The 22,124-nt window shown below is 42.0% G+C and overlaps 1 protein-coding gene across 3 annotated transcripts in view; it reads right to left on the bottom strand.

Annotated features, from left to right (window-relative positions):
• raph1a (Ras association (RalGDS/AF-6) and pleckstrin homology domains 1a) overlaps positions 1–22,124 on the bottom strand; it is a 138,612-nt gene that overhangs the window by 31,620 nt on the left and 84,868 nt on the right. For all 3 annotated transcript variants that reach the window (XM_089002012.1, XM_089002011.1, XM_089002013.1), the window contains one exon: positions 16,666–16,743. In XM_089002012.1, the coding sequence (XP_088858138.1) occupies positions 16,666–16,743 (78 nt within the window). The remainder of the gene's footprint in view (positions 1–16,665; positions 16,744–22,124) is intronic.

Genomic DNA, 22,124 nt, shown 5'->3' with positions numbered 1-22,124 from the left:
GCCAGCACATTACTGGCAACTGTTAATACATTGCCATCTCTATCCTTAATCACACGAACCTGCTGCAGGTCCTTACCATCTTTGTCTCTCTGTCTCGCCAGCCTGTAAAGATCAGTCTCGCTAAGCATACACGTCATCATAAGCCTCTTGTTTGGCCACCTTTACTTTAACCATGCGCTGCATCTCCTTGTACTGCTGTCTACTCTCGTCCGTCCTCTCAGTGTCCCACTTCTTCTTTGCTAACCTCTTTCTCTGTATACACTCCTGCACCTCCCCTTTCCCCTTTTTTGTTTCTTAACTGACATCAGAAAAATGTTTTATAGCATCTAAAATACCCCAAAAACGCAGTATGATATTTTAATTCAAATGCAAAACACCAATACAAATGACTTAGTGTCCAAAATCTGCAAAACATTGAACTGGGAATTGGGCATTTTCAGAAAGTCCCACCCCCAGTTCGTGACGTCACACCAAGACGTCTTTGCATTCCTGGAGAATCCAAACAATGGCTTCAGATTCGGAGAATATGCTTTCTTGTTACACATCCAGTTATGAATATGATTCAAATACAGTAAAGTCTCGTTATATCGATATCGGTTATATCGATAATACCGCTTATTACGATACTATTTTCATTTCCCTTGCACATTTCTAGTCTTTTTATGTATAATTAGTACCGTTTAGTACGATACCCGGTTATTACGATAATGCGGTTATTACGGTGCTCCTTTTCATCCCCCGCCGGCCATTTTTGTTGTTTATATCGATATATCAGTCGCGCCATTGGTCAACTTGGTCACGTGTCTTGTTACGTGAGCCGCCATCGGTCGCGCCATTGGTCGACTTGGTCACATGAGCCGCCATCGGTCGCGCTATTGGTCGACTTGGCCATGTGACTTTCACGTGTCACACCATCAGTCGCGCCATTGGTCGACTTGGTCAGGTGACTTGGTTATGTGCCCAGCACCCGTGTAGCAGAGCCATTTTCATTTTCAGACGCTAGCTCGTGTGTAGCAGACGAGATTGAAGTGTTTGTGTTAAAAGGTAAAAATGGGAAGCAGAAGAAGATTGATGACTTTTTTAAATTGTATACATAATACAGTAAGATGTAAGCGTTGCAGTTTCCCTGTTGTGTTATGTACATGCCCACTGTACTGTATATGAATGCAATCGTTTTTTGCAACAATGTTTCTTGTTTTGTCTGCTGAAGCGCGATGATTTTGAAAATTATTAACATTCCATACTGTGTATTAAAGGACAGCCGATGTCACTTTTTATTCAAATGCAAATAAAAATGACTTCACGCCAAGACGTCTTGCATTGCTTGTGAATCCAAACAATGGCTTCGGATTCGGATAATATGCTTTCTTGTTACACATCCAGTTATGAATATGTTTCAAATACACTGTAGTTCTGAAGATTAAAGCATACATGTTTACAATCATTAAAGAATTATATGTGCCAAAAAAAAGGGAGCTAATGGCCAGCTCCGTTTCTTATATGGCGCTTGGCTGCCCTCTTTTGGCGGCTTTTGTTTAATGCAGTTCGGCGCAGGATCGGATATATTGATAGTCCCGGTTATATCGATATTTTTCGGACTCCCTTGAATATCGATATAACGAGACTTTACTGTAGTTCTGAAGAGGAAAGCATACATGTTTGCAGTCGATTAAAGAATTTATTCCATGCCATTTTGAGGCAACATTGGGGGGGAAAATTGATGACCAGAAAGAGGCACAAAATGGCAAATTCCTGTGGCCACCTCCGTTTCCACAGGCTGATAAATTCCTTATATGGAGCTTGGACGCCCTCTTCTGGCGGCTTTTGGGTGCAACACGGTTCTCAGACCAAACATGTACAGCAAAATACATTGAAGGAATGCTACAATGTATCTTTTTTTCGGTTAGGGGCGTTCCTTTAGTGACGTCACGTACGGACCCGTCACTAACTCAAAAACAAGACTTCCTGAATATTCAGAGCGAGTCTTAAAACGTAAAAAAATAGCTATATGCGGTGGAATCTTATTAAAATACGCTCAGCTGAAGCCATTTTACAAATTATGGACACAACTTGTCCGGAGACGTCGGTTGTCCTTTAACTGTGAAAGGTGAGCAAAAGAACTGAAAATGTTGTCTCAAGTTCACCAAATACCTGAAAACGTTTCTCAAACTCCACAGTAATCCTGTCTCGTAATGGCGTTGAATACTATATTCCTTCAATACCAAAACTTCTTGAAAACACACCAAGCACAAAGGTTTCCCACGCATCTCTGTAAAAAATATGACATGGTCCATTTTTCATTGAAAATGCTACACTCCTTGATAGAGTGTTTATGCACATTAGTAAACATATTACGTTATTTCATGTTTAGATTAAGTAAACATATGTTTTTTCATGTTTAGCTTAGTATATATTATGAATTGTGCACGTTTAATTTCAGTCTAATTTAGTTAAATAAAACTATCAGTCTTATTAGTTCAATAGCCGTTGGAAGGAAAAGGCAGCGGCTCCAACTTCAATCTGAGACCCGCCCAACACTGAGTTGTTCGTAACCGATTGGACGGGAAAGGTCGACTTGTTCGCAACTGATTGGACAACAGATCGCCACTCTGTATGTTTAAAAACTTGTCAGAGCGGGAGCTCGGTCTCTTTTGCTCTCTTGCTTTTTGTCTCTTGTGCTCATGTCTTCGTCCCACCGAGACGAGAAGTGCTTTCTCTGTCTCATTAGAATAAAGTAGTTTTTTGTTCACCATCTATTGTACTTGCTGATATTTTTATCAAGTGAACTCCAGACAATGCGCGAACCAGGAAAGACAAACGAAGTTTTAACCGGACATTAATTGGTGCCAAGAAACCCGTGCCAGTCAACCAGTCTTTGCGTGAGGACTACACTGGGCGACCCAATCAAGGCGAGACGGGAACTAAAGAAGCTCCTGGTGGTTGACCCGTTTTATGATTTTTGACGGGAGACACGCTTTGAGATGCGCGTCGAACCTGCTCTTTGATTGGCTTCGACCTACGGAAGAAACGAAGATTTTTTTTTCGTTCTTCACTGAAGCCTGCTCGTGCAATCCTCCGCGCGAGAGACGGAAAGAATCACAACTTTCTGGTGGCGTTGTGGCTCCTCGCGTTCTGGCTGAAGGACTACACGGCAGCATTCAAAAGTTCACTAAGTAAGTAGCGCGCTAGCTAGCAGCCATTGTTTGAATGCATTGTGAGACCTCTTCTTGGCCAGAGACGGTCTATTCCTCTTGACTCACGTACGAACCGGTGTGAAGCGATTTTCGTTAGGCAAGGTGGCCAAATGAGAATACGTATGCCGGTGGAGGAGTGCATATTAATGTGCACGAAATATCCACACGCCGAATTGTGAATCGGAAGTTTTCCAGCGAAAGAATATTGTTCACAAGGTGGTGATAGCTGGGATTCAGTTTGTGTGGTGGACCGCTTTTATTCTGAAGAGCGGAAGTGTTTGAGGGCAGCTGCTATAGTACTGAGCCGAGAGGAAAGAAATAAGATCAAAAATACATTCTTAACTTGGTTTGTCTATGCTAGCATTGTGGCACAGAGAAAGTTCTTTGTCTCGGAGAGAAAAAAGGGTGGGGGCGAAGTCATTTGAGCCGTTGGTGTGTGTGTGTGTGCGTGTGTGCGTAAGAGCATTCCTTGTGTGTGTGCGTGAACGCGCATCCTGGCTGAGGATTGGCGCGAATCACGCCCTTTGTTCTTGGGTTTGAATCAACATCGCGAGGTGTGCTTCCTTTCTGGTGATAGTTAAAGAAGGAATTTGTTGTTGCAATCGTGAAAATGGGTGCTATTTTTTCTAAAAAGACCCCAATTCATAGGGACGTAGAGTTTATGTCCAAAAAGTTCCCAGGTAGCGAACTTTATTGCAAGAAGTGGATGGACTGTAGTACGTTCTCTGGTGCTTTGCAACTACAGCCTTTGAAGGAAATCATGTTTCGATTGAAACTTCAGGAAGCATCCGCGATGAAAAAATCTCTTGGAAAGATACGTGCCGAGATAATTGCCTGCGAAGCTTGGATTGCGCAAGCAAAAATCAGAGAGAGAGAAATGGAAGCCAAACGGATGAAAAAAGAGGAGAAAGCGATAGTTGCAATGTCTTCCAAAGTGGGCTCTGACGATGAAACTGTGGCTTCGTCTGTTGCACGTCCCAATGAAAAGTTGGTGGAAAATGGAAAGCAGCCATTGTTTCAATCCCCAGAGCTCCCCCACGGGAGGCGAGGAAAAGAGGCGGGGGGCTGCGCCGAGCAGGCGCCGCGACCCCCCTCCTACCACTCCTTCTCTTCCCCCTCCTCCTTCTACCCCTCCTCCGCAGGGCTGAAGAAAGGGGAGGACGCCATTTGTTCAACCCCTGTGGGGCGGGTGGGCCCCCCCCTGGGTGCCCCCCGGTGATGACTCCAAATGTCTGTTGGGCAGACCAGCAGAATGGGGCGCTTATGACCCCTACTGGAGGAATACGAGGATTACAACCTGATATTAAAAATCAGATTGCTGCTGATTGTGTCTCTTCGCGTACAAGGAGCAAAGCAAATTGTTCTGGACAATTGTATCCGTTTGAAGAGTTGAATGGAATTGAAATGAATAATGGAAGCGACTGTGACGTTTTGCCACTCATTCAGGTAGCAAATCCTAATTCTTCAAGCATACATGATCAAACTATCTTGGTTTATCGGCCATGGGGCGACAGTGATGTTGCAGAGGCGTGTAAAGGACTAGGTGATGTTGTTGAAAATGCAGAAAGTTGGACTGAGAATTTTGAGGAATTATGTGCTTCTTATCAGTTGAATGGACAAGAAACACTTAAGGTTCTCAGGAGATGCTTGGGACACCATTGGAATCGGGTGAAAGGTGACTTTACTGGGAAAACATCGATGGGAACAAACATGTCGTACGAGGAAGCAACAACCCAACGAAGATTGGTTTGTGAAAACATCCGAACATTATGGAAAAAAACACCAAACTTTGGCTTGATTCAGAATTGTAGACAGTTACGTGGGGAAGATATTAACATTTTTCGGGGACGCTTGGAAAATGTTTTTCGAAACCACTGCTGTATTCCTGAATCTGCTGATGAGAATTCCATATATGTCAACCAATTCAAGCAAACATTTTTGCAGAATTTGACGCCGGAAATTGGAGATTTCATTCGCAAACATTATGTCCAACACCGGACTGGAAGGTTGGTTGATCTCATGGAGTGGGCAATACACGCCCAAGAAGTGGGGAGAAAAAAGTGGGGAAATGGTGCAGATTCGCCGATGGAACATGTGATGGCATCTACCATGGGTAACATAATGGAGAAAGTGTTATACCAGGATCGGATGAAGAGACGGATGCCACACAATGATCGATGCTACAATTGTGGCAGTGTAGGGCATATTGCTCGCCACTGCAAAAAGAAACTGTTAGGGTAATTCGCCATACAAACATCTCTAAACATCGCTCTGTAATCTTTGTTTACATTTTGAACTTCCTCGTATGTCATATCCTGCCTTCCTTTACACGATGTCGCACTTTTAGTACGTCACATCCTGTCGCGTCATTGCTATGCACCGCATAAATACTCCTGCAGCCCGTTCTCTCTCTCTCTCTCTCCATGCGCTCCCTCCTCCGCGACACTACAATGCCCGTGCTCTCCAAATTAAATCAACTTTCTGTTCAAGTCCTGGCTCCCTGATGATTTAACCATCGATCTCCATCAACACCCGTTGAAGCAATGAACCAAGGGCGAACGATAAAAAATAACCCAACATTCTGGTGCCAAGAAACCCGCGCCGGTTGGGTCCGAAGCGCTTGAGGGGTGCGTGATGGGAGCGCCTCTTCATTCTGACCTGACCACACGGTTGAGTTTCACGGGTGAGTGCCGCTAGCATGCTGCTATGTTGGGTGAACGAATGTGGAATCCTTTGTGGCCAGAAGGATTTCTTTGCGTGTAATCCACATATCGAGGCTAGTAACGCGACTTCATTGGAAGATATCATCTGATTATATCCCATGTTCAAATTATGGGTTCTATTTCTGATGATCGGGCCAAGGCGGGTCACATTAAGTCGGGCCTAAGGTGTATTAATGGAAAAATACACGCGACTGATCGATCCTAATATTTATCGAGATATGTCTGGTTTGCCGCGCCCTGGCTATCGTACTGTAAGACCAGAATAATTCTAATTATAATATTCACAAGGGGTGGATTTTTGGAATTCACTGTGCGCGAGGGCCGGAAGTGAAATTGGGAAATTGAGAGATTTTTTAAATTTCACTCCGGAGGTTTATTGTTTTAAATAGCTGCAGCTAGAATGGTTGTCGACAAGAGACAAAAGCTCCTAGCTTTTGGTGCGCTTCTGCTTGTACCCACAAGAGACGAGGGGTCGTTCGTTCCCTCGGCGAGGCCTGCTTGTTGACTGGCGATATTGTGGATTACCGTAATTTCAATTCATTCACCAACACTAGCACATGGTCAACAATGCTAGCCATTGCTACGGGGTTTCCCAGGGAGTTTCATTGTCCAGGGGGCAGAGGGTGGTCGGCTGGAGGAGGGGGGGGGGGCGTTAGGGGGAGCAGTCCTTGTGTGTGTGTGTTCTTGTCTTCCCTTTTCGTGTTTTGTCTTTCGTCTTTTTGTGCATGCATTGTGTGTTTTTATGTATTGTTGTGTATGTGCGCGCGTTGTGTAAACTTCTAAGAAAACCAAACCATTCTTCTTTCTGTACCCGTAAGAGGGGGATGGGGGGTGAATTCACAACCACATTCTGAGATCGGCAAATTGATTCATTCGCGAACAAGTTAATAAACGAAAATAAAATTAATAAAGGGCTGCGTTGACATACACAAACATGTGTATAAAAGACATTCTTCCTGCCGAATTTGATTCTGCCGCGAGGCCTCTCTTCTCCACAGAACCGAGGCGCCCTTGTCATCACAAGAGGACTCGACCGGGTGCCATGGAGTGGGCTGTCCTGTCTCATCGGGAGACCTGTCCAACCATGCAGCGAGGAGACTTTCGTCTCCGCTCGACGTCCTCATGAATGACATAACACTGTTTCTTTTTCCATAGCTTATTGATGAATGCCGTCTACTTGAAACAAAAAAACTGAATTAAATAATTAATTAGACTGAGTGAGCAAATAAATGAAGACAGCGGACAAATGAATAGACATAAGCCGAACTACAGTGAATTTGTAAAATTATCAGCGTTGAAATTGTGCCACATTGTTCTCAAGAGCGATTTGAACATTGGCCATTTGCGTTTTGGAGTTATTTATGACTGCTGGGATCTGGCCTGCTGTGTCTCAAAAACTGGGGGATGGTGTTTAAGCAGTGAGACCATTGCATTCCTTACGATAACAATCATGTATGTTTTTGCTCAAGTTTTTCCTCTATCACGGTTCAATTGAGGAAATAAGGATGTTTATCTCAAATTGAACTGAAATCAGCAAGATAGATGGTGCTAGATTCAATGATAAATGATTATGATTAATTCACTCTTTTGAAGCTACATGCCCTTTTCCATGTAAGACAAATCATTTTGAAATCCTGATTTGGGCAAATGCGAAATGAAATGGAAATTGTATAAAATGACAGAATCAAAGAGTGACTTTATAAAATTATGAGTTTAGTTTGTCAAACAGCTGAACCAACTTGTACACAGCTTGTTCAAGCCATTTGAAACAAGCCAGAGTTATTTACGATGCCTCTTATCACGGGTTTTTGTCAGCACAGAGCTTCAAAGAGGGGTTTAAAAGACCCAGAGAAAATTCTGCGGCCCCACTGTGCTGGCTCGTAAACGACGGTTCAATTCGAAAAAGTAAATAAAATGGTCAGTAAATTGGGCTGAATAACAGGAACATTTGTCTTGAATTGGATGGAATTGGCAAGGTAAATGTAACTAAATTTGCTGGTGATTAAGTCCTTACAGAGATTCACCAGTTGATATTGTTGGACATTTTATAGAAGGAAAGTTATAGATTTATTAAGATAATGATTGTGACCTGATCATTACACTGGTTTTGACCTGACAGTTGTCATCCCCTGAAATCAAAGAGCAGATGATTTGATTCATAAAAACGATAAATTGAATTTGATCGGATGCACCTTTATTAGTTTCTGAGCAGAGAAATTAATTTCAAAAGGAAAAGATGGAGTTGCAAAATTTGATGACTGAACTTTTTTCATTATGCTTTTTGTGCAGATGATGTGTAAAGCAACAATTCGCAAACAGAGCTGGGATGATGGTTGAGAAATTGTTCCATTTGCAGGATGAATTGATGAACTGTGGGGTGCACAAGCCATTTGCATCCACCCATCCTGTGATTTTCATCCGGAGTATCATCCGAACCGAATTTGCATTCTTGGTGTTTTTGGAAACAAAGTTTAATCTCTGCTCCAATTGTCATAGGAGACCCAACAAAGGAGAGGCCGCAATGGCTGGTGGGATGCACCTGCAGAACTAGAGTTGGCACACCCACCTGATGATTTGGGATCAATGACAAAGTCCATATTGAGAATAGTTTGTTTTCCAAAAGCGTAATGTGTGGCATTTATCGTAATGCATGACAGTTTTTATTGCACATATTTCTCATCCAACCATCTAGCGAGCAACGAATCGTTACAATTAGGCTTGATTGCATCGAAAGTATTCAATGTTGGAGATGCAATGGAGGAAATCCAACGTTTATTAAGACAGCATGCAGATGCTAATTTATCTTCTGGCTGCCTTTGCGTACAGTGATGACATTTGTCAGTTCAAAAGTAGTTTATAGTTACGACTAAAAGTGCAGGATAACCTGTCAAGATTGATTTGATTGTGAATTATTATCATTATTATTATTATGAATTGGATGCAGTGCACATTGGAGTAATTGACTGCAGTGCACATTAAAGGAATTTCTCGCCGGTAAGAATGAAATTGGCAAATGAGTTCAGTGGGCACAGATGTCAGCCAGAGATTCAGGCGAAATCAGATATATTGTGTAGGGCTTCCACGCTAACCAGCTTCTTTCAGAATTGAGAGAAAGAGATCCTTCAGAAGGGGAGGACTCCTGCGGAATCCGTGCCAGGGTGGCCGCAGATGAAGCTGGGTTGCACGAATGGATGTCCTACGCAGAAGCGAAACTGACTGTCAACTGGTGCCCTCCAACTGAATGACAAAAGGCGAGTACGAGATGACCATTTACACAGATCGCCGTAATGTTGACGACCATGTCAACTTGTGCAAATTGTAGAAGGCTGTCCTCCACCCATACAATTTGGTGACATGCAAATGTCCACCAAAAACACATTTTTTGCAGAGATGATTTGCTTGGGTGCCAGAAAAGGAGTAACAGCAGAAGAAGCTGTGCTCAATGTAAAAAAATTCCGTGGTACACGCTACATGAATTAGTTCTCATGCAGGTGTTGAGAGACATGCCAAAATTTGGACTCCAAATTTTTTACCAATGATTGAAAAGCAGTTATGCAAATTGATGTCTGTGTAAGCTCTCAGTCGTACAGGAGTGGTCCATCGATGAGAAAGTTTCTTCAGCCGTCATCTGTACAAATTTGAAGGTTTCGGACGTTTCGCCTCCTATCCAAGAGGCTTCGTCAGCGAACTAGGGTCTGACTGGTCGTATTGATGATCTGTGCAATGTCCAAGAGGGATCGTGTTCCGCGCAAACACGTTCCCAATTGGCAAATTGAGACTTTTCATGTCTCAACAGGGGGGAATGGCAATAGCCTAGATCATCATTGCCAAAATTTTCACTTTTGGTGTTGAGTGATGTTAGCTGCAATATCATTCCCACAAGAAAGTGGTGCCCTCCAGAAATGCAGACTCACTAACAACTAACATACACTAACCAACTAAAATCTAACAATAACAATGTCTGCCATTTCTGTGAGAGAATGCATTATAGAGCCTAAACGATGAGACAGATTTTGATAGGGAAAAAAACACCAAGAAAGGGTGCTGTGCAGAATGAAACCATCCCTTTGACATGTGACCTGGCACAAGTCTTCTTTTAGTCTCCACAGGACAGAGATGCGGTATGAAGAAGATGACGTGGGCCACGCCAAAGTGGGATGGACCGGTTGCGGAGCTGCTAGCCGTCTTAGCAGCTACAAGCTTCGTCTGGACTCGCGAGTACACCACAACGTTCGTCAAGAAGATTCCCGATGCACAACTGGAGCCGAAGATCACGCACCTTTTCCCATTCACCAGCTCGTCGTCTGTACCACACCCTTGGGCCTGCTTGCGACAAATGCTACAAACGATTTTGTTCCTACTCGTCATCCTGGTGATCACCATCCAGGATCCCATGAAGATTTGACTATTGTAGCTAGAGAATGACATGACTTTGATTTGAGAATGTTTCCATTATGATTTTCTTTTCTGTTCACCTCGACCGATGTTAAAAATGTTCGTCAGGGGGGAGATGTTAGGGTAATTCGCCATACAAACATCTCTAAACATCGCTCTGTAATCTTTGTTTACATTTTGAACTTCCTCGTATGTCATATCCTGCCTTCCTTTACACGATGTCGCACTTTTAGTACGTCACATCCTGTCGCGTCATTGCTATGCACCGCATAAATACTCCTGCAGCCCGTTCCTCTCTCTCTCTCTCCATGCGCTCCCTCCTCCGCGACACTACAATGCCCGTGCTCTCCAAATTAAATCAACTTTCTGTTCAAGTCCTGGCTCCCTGATGATTTAACCATCGATCTCCATCAACACCCGTCGAAGCAATGAACCAAGGGCGAACGATAAAAAATAACCCAACAGAAACCTATACCGAAAAGGAAACATGGGAAATCTTACAGACCTCCACCATATAATACGCGATATGGTGAAGGACATAAAACAAAACATTCAGATTGACGCGAGGAACCCCATTTCAACACTGATGACAACAATCACAACAGTGAGAAATGGGAATCAATAAAACCAGTTGAAATCTTGGATTTGACTAATGTGTTTGCCTTAACCTTACCGGAAAACGAAAAACCTTATTATTGGCTAAAAATCGGGAAAAAGGATGTCAAATTCCTTTGCGATAGTGGTGCATGCAGATCAGTGTTAAGAGACACCATTCCAGGTGTCACTCCGAGTCGACAACAAATTTCTGTGGTATCTGCAGATGGGAAAGTGACATTGTTACCGATTTCCAAACCAATAAAAATTTTAGATGAGGGACTAACTCCATACAAGGTCACTATGGTCTTGAGTGGAGAGTGTCCTATAAATTTGTTGGGGAGAGACCTGTTACAAAAATTGCAAATAGCTTTAGTACCAACAGAAGAAGGGTATAAACCCAAAAAAGTGAATTTTCTGGAGTCCTTCGTAGTTGACGCTATGGGGGACCCAGTAAAGGTCGATTCACTAGAATTATGACTGATGGCCACTTTAGGGGCGGAGGACTTTCCAGACGTCCCTGCCACCCTTTGGTCATCGGGAAAAACTGATGTGGGCTTACTTAAAACAGCGAAACCAGTTGAAGTATTGCCTAAAACGACTTATCGACCAAGACAATATCCATTAAAACAGGACGCTATTATTGGCATCACCCCTGTAATACGGGATATGGTGAAAGCTGGTATTTTGATTGAAGACCCAACTTGTGAATGTAATACACCGATATTTCCTGTTAAAAAAGTGGAATCTGGAGTTTGGAGAATGGTGCATGATTTACGACAGGTAAATAAATCCATACAATCACGTGCTCCGTGTGTGCCAGACCCGCACACATTATTGAACAGTTTAAAACCTGACAAAAAATGGTTTACAGTGATTGATTTGAGCAATGCCTTTTTCTCCATTCCGTTACACAAAAATTCACGTCATTGGTTCGGATTTACATTTAATGGAAAAAAATATACATATACAAGATTACCACAAGGGTTTACAGATAGTCCTACAATTTTTTCACAGGAAATGTCTTCGTGTATTGCTAATTTTAAACATCCTGAATCTTCTCAGATTCTTTTGTATGTTGACGACATCTTAATTGCTTCACCGACTGAAGATGAGAACAAGACTGTATCAATAGCTTTGTTCCAATATTTAGCGAATACAGGTAACAAAGCTTCTTTGGATAAATTGCAGTTCTGTCAACAAGAAGTAGTTTTCTTAGGACATCTTTTGTCAAGAAAGGGAAGAGAGTTGACAACTAAGAGAAAACAGACAATTTTGCAGGTTCCTCGACCTAAGACGAAAAAACAGATGATGACGTTTTTGGGACTGTGCAATTATTGCAGAACTTGGATTCCGCATTATGCACAAGTTACCCAACCATTATTGACACTTATATACCAAGACGAAATGGCACTGAAAGACTCTATTCAGTGGACCGAAGAGGGCAGTAAAGCCTTTACAGAATTAAAAAATTTGATAGCAAACACTAGCGTCTTAGCTTTACCTGACTATGACAAACCTTTTGTTCAAACAGTTGACTGCAAAGACAAATACATGACTTCAGTCCTGTTACAAAAGCATGGACAAAAGCTGAGACCAGTTGCATTTTATTCTAAAAGAATAATTCAGATCCAGGCGCTTTGTTGGCAAAATGGTTGTGTAAAAATGTTTACAACAACAAAGAGGTCCACAGCACGTGTACTGCCGCAGTCCTGTGTTCCCTTTGCAGGAACAGAGAGGCTGATCAAGGTCTGCACCAAAGTCGGAGGGGCCATTCACCGTGCTGATAACAACGCCAACTGCCATCAAAATCGCCGAGAGGTCCACCTGGGTGCATCAAAGCCACTGCAAAATCGTTCACCAACCAGATCCGGAGCAGGTGGAAGAGAGACGGAGCCAAACCACTCAATAGCCATGGGTTTGGCCCACATCATCTTGCTGTATGAATTAGTGGAGGCAATCCAGATGACGCACGTAAAGCCTCCCATTCCATCAGCCTGCCAAACTCCACCATTGCAACCAACGATGACAGAAAAGTGCCCTAGCATGGCACATCCTGTAGCCTGCTTGCCACTACAAGATGCAGGAATCATCTCATTTCCTCTTAACATCCTCAGGAACGAAGCACGACAAACTGGAAGTGATTACCCTCATGGTTCTTGGTACGCTCGTATCAAGTCAGGGAAGACTTGGACCACTGGTTGGGACTCAGTTGTGGTCCATTCTGAGCCCAAAACAAAATGGGTTCAAAATAGCTGTGCCCAAGAAGCAAAACGAATTGTCAGAAAGATAACTCAAGGGAACTGGTTAGGAACTGGAACTGGCACAATGACAGATATCCAACTCGTTATCGTAACCCACAAGGTTGCAGGATGCATGGACTTGAGACTCTGTCCTGATTTTCGTGAACATCACACTGGTTTTCCCGTAACTATATGCATGTTGTCATCTTTGACAACACCAGTCGTGACATCGCCTTTCCAGCGCAAACCACACATCAAACCGACAGCCTGGATGGAAACACCTGACAAAAAAGCCCAAAATTCAGATGTCATGGACGCATTATATCAACCATTTGCAGGAGAAAAACATGACTGGAATCCGTTGTTATCAAACACGTGGTATCGTTATGCTACATTAATTGCTAAACAAAATAGGAAAAGTAATTGCTTTGTTTGTTCTTTTATGCCACATTCTGTAAAGCAACAAAGAGTGCATTCAAAGGTATTTGGAGATAAAATGGCTCGAGCTGCGTATATGTTAATATCTTCGCATAAACCTGATCAACATTTTCCAGTTCTTCGCAATGCTTCGAGAGGAGAGATTGTTCCAAGTTTGGATACCATTTTGGAAACTGAAAATCAGGTTATGACCGAGAGCGGATTGCGATTACCAGTATGCGTTGCAATGTACGGTACAGGTCAAAATTTAGGTTTTATAGATGAGAATAGATGTTTATACGTGCTACCGTTAAACACCAATGTCACCATTTTACCTGTATCTTCACATCTTTGGTGGTTATGTGGTTGGAAAGTGTATTCTTTTATTCCTCCGAAAGCCTACGGTATGTGCGCACCTGTTACTGTGACTGACAATACTTTCATCGTTACCAGTCGTCCAGCACACCATCATGTGAAAAGAAGAGTGTCGTTTAAGCCCCACGATTCGATCTGGGGAACTGATGTTCCAGAACAATTCAAACACCATAGCACGGGAAGTAAGGTAATGTTAGCTCTTTTTCCACAAATTGGAGTAGCTAAAAACATGCTACGAATTGAAACAATTGACTACAGGTTTCAAGTGTTTGTAAACGCCAGTTTGGAAGTAGATGAAATGCAAAACACTGAAATTGCAGCAATTAGACAAATGGTGCTGCAAAATAGAATGGTTTTGGACCTTTTGACAGCGCCACAAGGGGGCGTCTGTGCTATGGTGGGTGATACTTGTTGTACGTACATACCCGAAGAAGCGAATTCCATAAACATGACTGATGCTCTGTCTGTTGTCAGGGATATCAGAGATGCCATGGCCAGAGATCACCGGCCTGATCAACCGTGGATCTTTGACGGGCTCTTTGGGGGCTCTTGGTATAAGACTTTGCTCAGAATGTTTATCCCATTCGCAATTGTGATTGTACTTATTTTCTTAGTCATTGGTTGTATTATTCCATGCTTAAGAACAATGCTAATGAATATGATAACTAATTCCCAGGTGAATTACGCAAAGGTTTTGTATCAACAAATGCGTGAAGGGGACCCAGTGTTGTAGCTAGGGATAGTACACCATGGCCAGAGAGTGGTTGCTCCAAAGAACAAAAGCAAAAAAAGAAAACGGAGAGCCGAGAAGGAGTTTTCCTCATTAAAAACCCTCAAAAATGGAGAGGTTATATATCACAGCAGCAAAATTGTGATAGAGGTTTTTCGCCTTCTCCATGGTAAATTAAATAATATTAGACGTTGGATAGATGAGATTAGAATGGTTCCCTGTGCAATTAGTATGACGTGCATGCATGAAATCTTTTGGAAATGTATGAACTGATGTTTAAATGTACAACAGGAGGGAATGATAGTGTTTATGCACATTAGTAAACATATTACGTTATTTCATGTTTAGATTAAGTAAACATATGTTTTTTCATGTTTAGCTTAGTATATATTATGAATTGTGCACGTTTAATTTCAGTCTAATTTAGTTAAATAAAACTATCAGTCTTATTAGTTCAATAGCCGTTGGAAGGAAAAGGCAGCGGCTCCAACTTCAATCTGAGACCCGCCCAACACTGAGTTGTTCGTAACCGATTGGACGGGAAAGGTCGACTTGTTCGCAACTGATTGGACAACAGATCGCCACTCTGTATGTTTAAAAACTTGTCAGAGCGGGAGCTCGGTCTCTTTTGCTCTCTTGCTTTTTGTCTCTTGTGCTCATGTCTTCGTCCCACCGAGACGAGAAGTGCTTTCTCTGTCTCATTAGAATAAAGTAGTTTTTTGTTCACCATCTATTGTACTTGCTGATATTTTTATCAAGTGAACTCCAGACAATGCGCGAACCAGGAAAGACAAACGAAGTTTTAACCGGACATCCTTATCTACTTTTCTCTGTTTGGGTAGTGACATTTTGGCTAATGAGGGTGTTGAAACCGCGGTTGAAAAAAAAACTGTGGTTGAAAAAAAAACAGCTGTTTTCTTCTACGTTGATTGAAACAGCACCACTCTGACCCCTAGTGTACAATCCTTGAATTGCACGTCATTAAAAATATGAATTCCATGTCGTTCGTGCATTTTTCCACTTTTGAATTATCCTGCGGGCCTGATCGAGCCTCTCTGGGGGCCGGTTCCGGCACACGGGCCGGATGTTTGACACCCTTGCTGTAGTGGTAGAGATGTCTAGGCCTGGGGGAAAGATGTGGCTCCCCACATCATTTGTATCCTAATCAAGGAGCAGTTCCATGATGCGTGGTATAATCCGAACCAAGTTGTCAATCTACAATAAGTCATAATTCTTGACTTCTGACGTGCATGCAAATGAACACAGAGGTAGCAGAATTTCATTTTGTTTGTGTGTCCATCGGAAATCCTGTCTGTTAATCCATCATCGCTGTTCCTCTCTCTGTGGGATTGTGATGTCATTCCCAATGATTATTATGCTGAGTGTTGTATCTGTGTGTGCGTGTGCGACCCCAGTGTTATTGACAAATTCTATTCATTATGGAGTATCACTGACCTGACCCACATAGCCTGGGTGGCTGGACAAATATAACAACCACGCATAGCCTCATGCATAAACACAAAAACGGTAGTCTAAATGATAGTTGCAGGTTTAAAAAAAGGTTGAAAGTGTAACCATAAAGAACATTTGATTAATAATAAGCTAAACTTAAGGATCTCAAAACTATGTATTGCAGTGAACCTTAGAATATATGCAGTTTAGAATCCCCAAATTCAAATTTCAGATTTTGTTGTTTTTAAATGCTAAGGCAAATACAATTTCAGTATGGCTTTTGCACAATTTTAGTATGACATTTTGTGGCATCTTTGCACCAAGGACATATGGTGACATGTTTAAGGTCGTTATTTTGACAAACATAGATCTCTTCCATTATTTCATTGCCACGGAATAATGTTTAAGTGAGATGAGCGGCTTGCTCCTTCCCACTCACAAATTCTGGGAGAACATTGCAATGTTTTTAAAGGCAGAATACGGATTGCAGAAATGATTCCATTGTAATTGATGCTGTGAACACCTGGTACAAAAACCATTACCTTTTTCACTTGGGCCTCCTTTATCTTCTCCAGGGCGACACGAATGTTGTCCGCCTTCAGCTTTGCAGCCTGCTCCTCCTGCATGCGGACACAAACACAGGCACATACACAACAACACACAACAAACACACTGTAAATGCATGTCTTTAGTGCAAACTGAAATGACTACAATTAGCGGAACATACTTTACCTGACTCTTCCAGCAGGAAGTCATTGTTTTATCAGTTTTTTTGTCAACGATTCTGTGTCTGTGTTACCATCCAATCATGCTGGGGAATTGAAAAACACACTTCCAGAACTCTGTACTCCAGTTGTTTACCCCAGTGCATTTCACAATGTTGTGTAGTGACATATCCACCCACGTCAGTTAACTTTACCAAATGAGCGCAAGTCACTGTCGCCCAGCGAGATGACAGGCGTGCAAGGGTTGTCATGATAACCCCATCCTCAAGATGCTAAATATATTAATAGGGACTATGAGGCAGATAACCCCATCCTCAATCTCATAAATACATTAATAGGGACTATGAGGCAGCATGTTGGTCGAGGGCTCTGGGTTGCTCGGCATTCAATCACAAAAGCTGATACCAACTGACTATGTTCGAAATTTCGGTCACACGACGTCCCACTTTACGATAAAAACAAGATTAATAACGTCGCTTTGAATCAAACAAGTAATTGTAACAACCTGTCAACTCATAAAGACGTTCCGTATACACAAAGGATGACAACATCTGGAAGCCGAAAACGAGATCAAAACACGTCCGTATGACAAGGAGCAGGTTGTGGGTTAGCTGTCGGCTAATTCAACTGCGCCTCGCGGTTCGAGCAATCGAACAAGAGAGGAAAAAAGAGGACGAACGACGGCTGGCTGAAGACGCGGCTCATAAAACTGAGAACTGGTCAGGGGGAAAAAAGAAGCAGCGGCAACTACCCTATCCTATCACGTCTCTCCGGGACTGACGAAAGGGGTCAACGTGAGGGATGAAGAGTGCAGGGGGATTGCCGGTGGCAGTTGCATCAAGAGGAGGGGCAACGGTTACTCTGCCTTTCATCCGTTGCAATGTTTAAAAAAATCCCAGCGTTTGCTGCAAGCATTATCCAAATTGCGTATCCTCACATTTGTATACGTAGTTACGTGTATTCCAAACGGCAATAATTTCTCTACAAAAGTGCTTGGCAAACGTTTTACACCAGGGGTGTCAAAGTCATTTTTCGCCGCGGGCCACATTGTAGTTATGGTTTCCTCTCGAGGGCCGTTATGAATTTGGGGAACCCATTAGAATGTTTAAATTCCTTCAAATATTACATATAGAGCACACAGCAAATTAATGAATAACTCGTTTTCAAATCTGAAGTCAAGAATAATGACTTTTATTGTGGTTGACATCCAAAAATCTAAAAATTTGGCTCAGATTTTAGCAATCATCATGGAATTTAATAAGTTTGATTTGCTTTCGCGGGCCGAAAAAAAATGATGTGGCGGGCCGGATTTGGCCCGCGGGCCTTGACTTTGACACCTGTGTTTTACACCAAGCACTACGCAAAAAAAGTACTGGACTATGAACAGTGCAACAAAAAATACAGTAAGTCTATGCCTTCTTTAAAAAACAGGATAAAAATAGTTCATATTACACATATATTTTCTGCGGTGTTTATTTTTTATCATTGCTACTTTAGATTCCGGTTTTCCCATTTTTTTCCAGTTAATTTACATTAGCTTTTGTATAAAGTCTTTCGTTTTTTAATTATCTATTATAGTTTACTTTTAGTGTTATTTTTTTCTTTTTGATTGAGTGTCTAGCACAAGGTCAAAAAAGGTCAGTAAGCATTATCAAAAAGCTGTTGGCACTATATAAATGAAGCTTGTATTGTATTGTACTTGGGTACAATACAATACAAGTAGAGGTTGAGCTTAGGCAGTACTTCCACAGCAGGAAATGGAGTCATAGCTGCTGAGAGTAGTTGGGAGACCTGTTGTGGCTCAATATTACTTCACATATAAGGCCCTGGGTCATCTTTTGAAGAAAATCAAGGCTTTCGGGTGCGCCTTATACATGGGAAAATACAGTACTTCACATATAAGGCGCACCAGAATATAAGGCGCAGGGTCATCTTGAAGAAAATGAGGCTTTTGGGTGCAGCTTATACACCGGAAACTACGGTACTGTAACTGCTTTAAAGGACAACCGACGCCTCCAGACAAGTTGTGTCCATAATTTCTAAAATCACTTCAAATGACTTCTACTGAGCGTATTTTACAAAGATTCCACAGCATATCGCTATATTTTACATTTTAAGACTCGCGCTGAATATTCAGGAAGTCTTGTTTTCGAGTTGGTGACGATTCCTGACGTCACGTCACGTCAGGAACGCCCCTGACCAAGAAAGCGACACACAATGCATTTTGGGTACTTTGTTTGGTCTGAAAACATTGTGTTTGGTCTGAAAACATCGTGTTGATCCGTGTTGATGGCGAAATTAGAAGGAAAACACATAAATAACACGATGGTGAATCGTGTGTTGCAAGACTACTATTTGATACTGGGAGCTACATTGAAGTCCAGACGCCTCAAAATGATACAGAAGGACTTCTTTAATCAATTGCAAACATTTATGATTTCCTCTTCAGAACTATTTGAATCATATTCATAACTGGATGAGTAACAACAAAGCATATTACGTGATGTCACAATAAAGGGGGCGGGACCTTCTGAAACTTGTCATTTCCGAGGTCATTTTGAAGTAGTTTTGGGACACTTTCAGCCATTTTTATCTGTGTTTTGCATTTGACTGAAAATATCAGCCTGCATGTTTTGGGTTTTTTAGATACTATAAAACATTTTTCTGATGTCAGTTCGGAAACAAAAAAAAATAGTAAAGTTTAAAGTAGTAATCACATGTGTAAAATTGTTCATATGTAGCACGGTCAATTTGCATCGTCAATCGTGTGAAAATAAACAACACGATTCGTAATACATATCACAAAGAACAATAGGATGGCATTTATTGGATACCCCCCCCCCAAAATAATGGGATTTCATTTGCCAACAAACATTCAACAAGCTGTTTGCTGAAACCAATGACTGGTAACTATGTGACTAAAATTACTGAATAATTCATGTGGAAGAGAAATTATTTTCTGATTGATTAACTAGCAAGTTTTTACATCTGTAGTGATTTTGTATTTTTTTTTCAGTTTGGCTGAAGCACATTATTCCGATTGCAGTCTACTATTACCATTTTGTGTTTGGGAGCCTTTTACTGAGCGAGTTGCTTGTTCTGTAGCCACAAAGGGACATAAGTCTTCTTGTGCCGGTCCCAAGCCCGGAGAAATACAGAGGGTTGTGTCAGGAAGGGCATCCGATGTAAAAGCTGGGCCAAAACAAACATGCGTATCATACCTCTGAAGATGGAGGTTACTGATTCGCTGTGGTGACCCCTTGAAGGGAAAAGCCGAAAGGAAAAGAAGAAGTCTACTATTACAAACAAAGCCAAAACATACCAGACAAAGAGGATACATTCATTTAGTTGAGCAGTTTCTTCCTATTACTGTAACCATTGCGGTCTTCTCATGCACACAATTTTCACTCTTTGGATATACACTTGACCTATATCAAAGAGTCACTTTAGATTCCCTTTCCGTGCTTCGAAGTCACAAAGTCCAGTGCATGAGCCGCGATTTGCATAGATGCAGCACAAGTGGTCCAGCATGAAAATGTGTGTGTGTGTGCGAGAGAGAGAGAGAGAGAGAGAGAGAGAGAGAGAGAGAGAGAGAGAGAGAGAGAGAGAGAGAGAGAGAGAGAGAGAGAGAGAGAGAGAGAGAGACAGAGAGGGGAGGGCGTAGAGCAGACATGGGCGTACTACGGCCTGCGGCCCACATACGGCCCATTCGGCTTTTTAATCCGGCCTGCCGAACTTGTCCAAATTATAGTAAAAACAGTGTCTGAAAGTCTGAAAAAGTTAGCGGACAACAAATATCCGTGGCTGAAGATTTTGCTCCAGTTGACGTTTGCCGTCATGGTGCACAATGCATCACAATGCACAATGCATGTTTGCCTTGCGTTGTCTCCTACAAGCCACTGAACGCCTTTCATAACTCTCAAGTACACTTTACAGTCATGGTATAATGTAAGTTTACATTTTGTAGCGTCACAAATTTTGTTAGCTTATTTTGAATCTTTCTTCTGGGGCTGAGGTTCTGTGCATCTACTTTGGAAAATGACATGCAAATGCATGAACTTATAACGCTTGGGAAAGTCCGAAGCACGAAGCAGGCTTCTGATTGGCTGCTGTGTTGAGTATGCAAATTTCAACTGCCGGTAGCCTATGTCTGTGTGCTTGGCAACGATACACGTGTACTGTTTGCGCGTGATGGCGAGGGCGTCCGTGGCGAGTTTGTAGAGCGCGCGGTAAGGATAATGCATCCATGATTTTGCGGACTTTAACACAAGTAGATATTATTGAGCTTGAGTATTTCGTTGTGTGACATGTTTTGAATGTTGAAAGTGATTCCATTTTTCAATAAATGTTGATTTCTTTAACTTTCCACTTTCGATTGAAACTTATTAGAAACAGACGCAATCTTGATAAATCACGGTGCGTATGTTATTTTAATCTATTTCCATTTCCTCCTCCCAGTATCTGCAAAATAGTATGTAAATGCTATATCTTGCATATTCCTTGAGACAAATGTATGAACTAATAAGGGCGATTTTTCACATTTGAAAGACTGTTAATAAATCAATCAAAAAACATCCCTTTCATCCCTTAGCCGCTGTGAAATGTAAATTTATCTACTGCAAATCCAATCCAAAATGGGTTGTAGTGTCCTTACTGTGCTATGAAGTTTGCACACACTACATTTAAAGGACAACAGACATCACTTTTTTGTTTCCTAACTGACATCAGAAAAACGTTGTATAGCATCTAAAATACCCAAAACCCAGTATGATATTTTTAGTCAAATGCAAAACACCAATCAAAATGACTTAAAGTGTGCTGAAACTGCAAAAAAACGGAAGTGGCCAGTTTCAGAAGGTCTCGCCCCCTGGTTTGTGGTGTCACGCCAAGACGTCTTGCCTTGCTCGAGAATCAAAACAATGGCTTCAGATTCGGAGAAGATGCTTTTTTGTTACTCATCCAGTTATGAATATGATTCAAATAGTTCTGAAGAGGAAAACATACATGTTTGCAATCGATTAAATAATTTATTCCGTGTCATTTTGAGGCATCAGGGGGGGGGGATGTCGCACCCAAAAAAAGGCAGAAGATGGCGACAAAGCTCTGTGTGGAAATGGCATTCAACATTTTTGTCACAACCACAAGGATTCACCATCGCAAATTTCGCTATCAACACGGAGTGTTCAGACCAAACAAAGTACCGCAAAATACATTGACGTGATCAAAGGACTGCTACAGTGTGTCCTTTCTCGGTCAGGGGCGTTCCTTCAGTGACG

This window comes from Hippocampus bargibanti, linkage group LG08 (genome assembly GCF_051943395.1).
Source record: "Hippocampus bargibanti isolate YZ-2025 linkage group LG08, ASM5194339v1, whole genome shotgun sequence".
Lineage (NCBI taxonomy): Eukaryota > Metazoa > Chordata > Actinopteri > Syngnathiformes > Syngnathidae > Hippocampus > Hippocampus bargibanti.
The sequence above is the reverse complement of the archived record's forward strand: the minus strand, read 5'-3'. Positions and strand labels throughout refer to the sequence as shown.